Source organism: Canis lupus, chromosome 28, assembly GCF_003254725.2.
Source record: "Canis lupus dingo isolate Sandy chromosome 28, ASM325472v2, whole genome shotgun sequence".
Taxonomy (NCBI): Eukaryota; Metazoa; Chordata; class Mammalia; order Carnivora; family Canidae; genus Canis; species Canis lupus.
Window position 1 is genome coordinate 23,764,832 of NC_064270.1, and position 7,669 is coordinate 23,772,500.

At 32.6% G+C, this 7,669-nt stretch overlaps 1 protein-coding gene across 15 annotated transcripts in view; it reads left to right on the forward strand.

Moving 5' to 3' along the window:
- The window catches only part of VTI1A (vesicle transport through interaction with t-SNAREs 1A), a 357,179-nt gene that overhangs the window by 79,534 nt on the left and 269,976 nt on the right, over positions 1-7,669 (forward strand). For 9 of the 15 annotated variants that reach the window (XR_007406907.1, XM_035708145.2, XM_049103578.1 and 6 more), the window contains exon 5: positions 6,296-6,316. The exons of the other annotated variants lie outside the window; for them this stretch is intronic. Coding sequence is in view for 8 of the 9 variants with exons in the window: in XM_035708145.2 (XP_035564038.1) it covers positions 6,296-6,316 (21 nt within the window). In the remaining variant the exon portion in view is untranslated. The remainder of the gene's footprint in view (positions 1-6,295; positions 6,317-7,669) is intronic. 15 annotated transcript variants of the gene reach the window in all.

The window sequence follows — 7,669 nt, forward strand, 5'->3', positions numbered from 1 at the left end:
TAATCAACTTCAAAATGTTTCTTGGAGATCTTACATTTAACCCTTTACCTTGTGATCACTGTCTGCTATCTTTTAAAAAAATCTTTTCTTCTCTTTTCTTTATTATTTAGTACTTAAGGAATAACTTGAAACACACTGTTTGCAGACAAAGCCAAGGTCTTCACCTCAAACACATGTAAAAGGAATAAAACAGTACATAATGCAGCTTTGATAATAATGCAGTATAATTAAATCAACACTTGCAGCAAAACAAATGAAAGTAAGCTTTCAAAATTCAACAGGGCAGCTCGGTCTCCTATTGTGGGGCTTCTTAAAATACATTCACCAAAATGCAAATTGTGAGCACCAGTGTGGAACTTAGATACTCAGAGAGAGGTCCTGCCTCTGTCAAATAATAATAATAATAGGAAAAGTCTTTCTACAGTTTAAGATCTGCATAGGCCAAAAATAAGATACAATTTCTTCTTAAAAGGGCCTTATAACTTGGCTGTCAGTTCTCATTGGATCACACAGCAGTGTCATGAGTCTAATTAATGTCCCACTTCTTTCTTTGAATTAATACTGCAGACTTCATTAATTCTTCTAGATAATATATATGACTTAAAAAAATGTTTTAAGAACCTCCGCGTAGAGATGACTTTTAAAATGTCTCAAACAACCCTAGTGACTTACTCTCTTTGACACTTTTAGAGAAAGTAAATGATGGGAACTTCAGAAGCAAGACCTGAACGTGTTTATTAATATTCCTTTGACAAGTATTGTAAAGGTCTCTACTCTGCCTAAATAAAAATGAGCATAAATCATTCATTGAGTAAACCGAAATTTTAATAAGATGGTAAAACATATTGATACACATTATAAGACTTGTATAATTGTATTTAACATTTCAAATAGATTATAAGTCTATATATGCTAAAACTTTATTACTATCTACTCTAATGTAAATATTGTAAATGGGATGTTGTTTATGTGATTAAGGCCCCCAGCCATCCACACCCCCCCCCAATAAAGGATGGGGGGAGGAGAAGAATCACTCAGCTGATTATATTTGATTTTGGAAATATCTCACCTCATCCACCATTTGGATGTCATCAGCTTGAGTTTAGACATGTAAACATGTTAAGATTTGACTTGGGATTTCAGCTTTTCTGATTGAAATGTGAGAACAGCTAAGGGGAAGAAAAATAAGGAGCACATCAAACATAAAAGGGTGATGGGATAAAGAGTTTTACTCATAATAGGTTAAATAACACAAGAATGAGAGGAAAAATATTTTCTTCCTATTTTAAGTGTGATTTAGATTGTTCATATCTCTTGAATGAGTGAATCATAATTTTATTTCATATCTTTACTACAAAAAAAGTATTCTCTTTTTTGCAAAAAAAAAGTGAATGCAGAGTTCCCATGTCAATTCTCTAGAAAGCTATAGATCTTTCCCTCATTTGAAACTACTGCTTAATATAGAGGAAATAGAAAGGAAGGGGTGTTCCTGTCTAACTCAGACTCCTTTATTCTAATAGATGTTGTAGTACTCTGACAGGGATCCCTTTTTTTTTTTTTAAGGCATGTTCACTTCTCTTAATGGACATTTTATGTGCCTAAAACATTTGCCTCACGTACATATAAGTATGATTTTTTATGCCTAAAGAAAAATATTCTACAAAAATAGATAGAGTTCGTATTTTCTGAATTTTTCAAATTATATTCCTGTCACTTTAAAGTGATTACGCAGAGATTTCCTCTGGACTTGTATAAATCAAACTTACAAATTCTGAATGTGCTTGGAGAACCTGAAGTTTAGTTGTAAGGAGCTGTCACTTCAATAAATAGAATATGATAAATTATAGTCATGAGACAGTGTAACTGTTAGATTATTAGTTATGTGAACTTTTCAGTCCAAAATTTGAATTAGGTTTGAAAGTTCAAAGAGACCACACTTAACTTTTTGGATATCTTGTCGCCAACCATAACAAAATTTTTATTCCATAATGAAATCATTAAATTTTGTTTTGAGGATTTTTATCATAATATAGGAATTAAAATCCCTCAAAGTAAACCACATCCCTTAGCCAGGAATGGTCACTTGAGAATTACTCTTAATTCTGCATCAGTATTCAGTCAGACTATGGAATCAAAACAGAAGCCCTTTCTTTAAAGGAAGAAAAGATTTTAAGTTTGCTCTTTATGTATTAACTTTTGTAGCTCAGGGGCTGAGAACATAGTTTTGTTTTTTGTTTTTTGTTTTTTTTTTCAGGGTAGGATTACCTATAATTTACATAAGAAAATATTTTCTGCCCACAACTAAGTTTATCTTCAAGTTAATTGTTGATAAATTTTTAGAACTTTATAGCTATGTAATATTTAAGATAAACTTTTAATAAACAGAGAAAACTTGGAGATAAATAAAATGAAACCAAAATATATGTTTCACTGAAATTGGGATATATCTCAACTTAAAAATACATATATCTATCAGAAAAGGGAAATAATAAAGAATTATAACAATGGTTGCAAATAGGTCAAATAAACTAACTGCTGACTAGTTATTTTCGATGCAACATATACATCCTCCTTATAGTAGCTTCTTTGTAGAGATTTAGGCAAATATGAATGCCATAGCTATTATTTCTCATTCTGGTCATTTATAATGCTTTTTTTTTAAGGCATCTAAAATCTGTTAGACACATAATCTGTCAATTAACTATAAAGTATATTAATTTACTCTTATATAAACATTTCTGACATGATTAGAAATGTCAAGATTTCAGCAATTAAGAATTTTTCAAGTGCATCTTTAACGTCCCTCATACAGTACACAGTTTCATTTAATTGCAAATTAATTGCTTTGTATAAATTCATTTCTGATTCATATCCATTTCATACAATCAAATATAGCTCATCCCTCATTTACAAAGAAGGGACAAAATTACCTACATTGCACATTTGAGTATTGTTGGGTCATCATCAGCTTTCCAAGGACTATTGTCTTAGGCATTATCATTCTATTATTTTAAAATACCATGTTTTCCATTCCATATGGCAACATTGTAATTCCTTGAGAGAGTTGTGTTTTTGAAATGTAGCAGTGCTGTATTTGAGTGGAAACTTTAATAATTGTTACCTTGATTTAGTTTCATGAAAATCATTCTCAGGAAAGGAAAAAAAAAAATCTTACCGAATTAAATCCCCTAATCCCCTTCATATAGTGGAGTCTGATGATGGGGCGCATAAAATGTTCCAGACTCTTACGTTTGAACCCTACTAATGGTCTCTCAGTTTCCGTACGCAAAATTACACTGATCGGTGAATAAATGTGAGTAAATGAAATTTTAGTAAATCCTAAATAGAAGGTTCAAATCCGTGTCTAAGGAGTAGGATATTCCTAAACGTGCCGAAAATTTTGTGGCGTAGCAACATTTAGCAGATACGATTGCTTAATTTTTTTTAATGCGAGGTTCTCTTAAGTTCCGATTTGGGCTTGCTGTGCATAAAGTGTGTCAAACTTCAGCCACAGACCAGGGGGTGAAGTCGGTCAATTTAATTCCCCAAGATCTAAAGAAGGTCGGTATCATTTCATATAGCCCTGGCAGAGCAGATCATTACCAGGCACAAATCTGTTCGTTACGTGCTGAGGGTTTATAGCAAAATAAATAGACTGTCATCATAAGTTCAGAAAATTGTGTGTTCGACCCACGATAATGTGTAAAGGGCGTTTAATAGAGTTCAGCATTTATTCGTTATCTGTATGCGGACAGAGACGGCAGTGGCGTTATCAGCTTTAAAAAAAAAAAATCGGTAGTTCTGGGGCTCACGTGACACCCTCACACACACAGGCGCGCGCGCATGAACCCTCACATGCACTGCAGTGCAGTTTTGATTTTAGCCACAGCAGAAGGCTTAGCCACAAGAGATTCCACTGGTTCAAACCAGCGTAAACCAGATTTTTTTTCAGCCCACAAAGGAACAGATTACCTCTTGTATCAAATTCTGCATTGGGGGAGAGGGAAAAAAAAAAAAAAAAAAAAACCATCTTTGTTTCAAAAAAGATGTTGATTATCATAACTCAACATGGTGGCATGGCACATTTTCAAGTCGCCTATGATGGAGCTAGTAACTCAATAAAATACGAAATCACTACTTTCAGTCCAGTCTAAGCATTGTTAATTTTCAAAAATAGACCATCTTTTGTTTACTTGAATGAAAACTCCCAGCCTAACAACAACAACAAAAAAAGATGAAGATTAAAACCCCTCCCATTACCTAGCTTAGCTACAAATCCGGTGTAGAGCTTGAATGCAGCCATGCAGCACAAACAAGATAGAACGTTTTTTGTTTGGAACCTATTGAAAAAACAAATGGGTAGCATTTTTAAACACTCATTGATTATGGCAGGGTGGCATGCCCCAAATGGTCTCAATTGCTGAGGAGTAGTTTTAAACTTTGGCCCTTTAAGTATCATAGTCAACTGAAGAATGGTGCCCCCAGAAAGAAAAGATAGCTGTGCGATCAATTCCCAGATCGTCTCTTTCTGAGAATTAATGTTTGCCTTTTTCTCCCATGATGTTCAGATAGCACAGAGAAAGATTCCTATATATGATAAGCCAGGTATTTTAGTTTAAAATTTTACTTATTCTTGGGAAGAATGGTAACTTTTCACATGAAACAGGATGCTTGACTCATAGACACTGGATGGTTGCTGAGAGAATGAGTATATTAATTAAAAATAATTACATCTTCCTGTACATTTTGAAAGGACAGTATTAAAAGTTTCATTTCCACTAAATGCATTGAGAGACATTATGTAATAGATTCTGTACCCTTTCTCTAAAAGATTCATAACGATTTTGAAATCTCATTCTTTGTACTTGAAATACTTTTCATGTAATAAATAACAGAATGAGCTGGAATGCATACTGCCTTCCTTGAATTGGAGACAAAAACAGCATTAAGCATTGAGAAAGCAGGACTAATAGTAAACATGAAACTTCTAGAGAGACTTATAGTGAGCAATTTATGGCATGTTTTCTCCCAAAGCAATAGTTTAATTTATTGGCCTGTATATGTCAAGTATTATAACAGATGTTACAGATATTTGGATGTTTAAAAATTATCAGTTGTAGACCTGAAATGCTGAGGATGCAAATTTCAGACCTAGAATGTGGTTTATAGTCTTTCACAATATAGGTTTCAGTTTCTGTTCATTGCAGAAACTATGGCAGTCATCTCAACTACACAATGATATTTGATTTAAAATACTGTGAAACATATACATACCCCCAGTGCACGCACACACACACACACAAAGAATGAGTCAGATATATGGTTATATATCCATTTTCCAGTTTCTAAAGAATTAAGTAACTTATTTTATCTGTTATATTTAAGGCAAATAAAAAATGTTCTGCATAGGAGAATTAAAACATTATCATAGGGAATTTACTTACAAGTAAAGAGTGTTTTTTTGGTGTGACTTCAGTGAGAATAGACAGCAGTACAAATGAAGTAGGAGAGCTCATAGCATAGCTCATGGCTTTGAGATGACCTGGTTTACAAGATGAAAATTGAAAAATGAAGAAACTTCAAAAATTAAAAATAAAAACATCGCACGATTGCAGTAGCCTCTTAAGCAAAACAAATCCTGGAAACTAACACCGATACACACAATATTTATAAAGATAGTGAAATATTTGGGTACTATGTCTTGAATATTGTCTCCCTTGGCATGCTTTATTCCCCATTAAAATAATACAAATACAATCCTATTACTAGAGTGGGCCCATGTATGATATTAACTAACATAACTATTTGTTTTAAACATTTATTGGGACAAAAGCATGAACTATTAATCATTTTCATTTGTAGGTAAAATCTGAAATCAGTTGTCAAGATTCAAAATAGAGAAACATCCTGAAAACTTGTATATACAAAACCTCTTCAGTGGTACATTCTTAGAAGAGAGGAACAGTAAACTTGTTTTCTTTCTTTATAATATAGACTTCTATGAAGCCGTTCCCCTTTATTTCATGATGGTGTCTTAGATGTACTTTAAAAGAGAATTTCACACTATTCTCTTTGTTTAATGTGACAGTGTGAGAAAGTGATCTTTATTCGTTCAAAAAACTCTGCATGTAGTCTATGTTTAGGTTCTTTTAATGTGTTTGTCTGTGATTTTTAAATGCTAAACATGTAAACAGATAAATTGTCAATGTTAATTCTGTATCCTGTCACACAACTGATCTTTCCTTCCTGCCATTTCTTTCCTTTTTATCTTTTTTTTTGTGCATTCATGTTGCAGTTGATAAAATTACGTGAAGAGGTGAGTACTTCCTAGCTTGCTTTTTTTTTTTTTAATTCTGCTTTTTCCTATAAAATTGAGTTTCCAAATCTGAAGTAAGATCTTTGGGTTCATTTTTTTCCAGGAAAATTTACACATAGCAAAAATATTGATTATATGGCTAGCAATGTTCTCTGCTGACTATCTTTTAAAAAACAAGTAAACCCTAATCATGCTTATCACAGTGATCGTTGTTGTTGGTTGGCATCCGGAGAAAATTCATATTTTAAAGGCCAAAAAAGGAAGGAAAAATAAAAGGATATCTTAAAACTTTATCCAAGTGTAGTTTTAATGTTAATGTAGACTAACTTCAGGTTTATTTTATTTGTATTAGTTTGGTTTATTTTATTTGTATTAGTTTCTCAAAGAAGTCAATGTGATTAAAATGTTTTTTCCCCTGACATTCCAATTTACTGAAATTTTTTTTTAAATACACTCTTTTCCCTCACCCAAAATTCTTAGGTTCAACACAAGATACCACGAATCTGTTTTCCTTTTAGAGAAACACACATATGTTATAAATGCTCTACTAGACTGTGTACACAGATACTTAAGAATAGCCAAAGCTCTCCTCATTGTTAAACACTTTCCTTTTTGTAGGAAATAGCACCCAAGTGAGTTCTCATTTTCCTGAGTTGCTGGCCTGTTTTATAATGCAGGTCTGGACTTTTTTGTGTCCCAGCAAATATTTACAGCAAAGTTTATCATTTTATCCCTGTATCAATGAGGGATGCTGAATGATTCTGGTCTTGTTTTCTATCTTGTTGTGTGTTTTTTTTTAATTAGAGTTACTTTTTTTTTTTTTTTTTGGCTTAGTGAGGTTGAGTTTTGTTGCTTTTATATTAGGACATAAAATAATGGCCCGTATTGCAATTTGAAAGCTAATTGCTTATAAAGAGTACTACGAATTATTTTTGAGGTTAGACTGACTGCATTGATTGAGATTTTCCTAGAATTTTTTTATTAGTATGTCATCATTCTATAGGTGACATGAATGCTAAATGAGAGGCTTGTAGACAGTGGTTTTCACCAACCCTTTTGACTTAAGATACTCTAGTGATGTCCTCTCTTAGTAAAAGTAATAATGATATATAAAATAAAGGGTGAAAATATATAAAACCCTTATCCTCCAACATTTTTGTGGTTTTTTATGATAGCAGATGTATATGGTAAGTGAATATAATCAATTGTAGTTTTGTTGTATAAGATTATTCCTGAGATGAGTGATACTCAACATTATTTTCTTGCAAGCCAGAATATCTGCTTTATGTGTATTTGTGTATGCTCCTGCTTAGGTAAAGAATATGTTTTCAAATCTTAATGGAACTAACAATA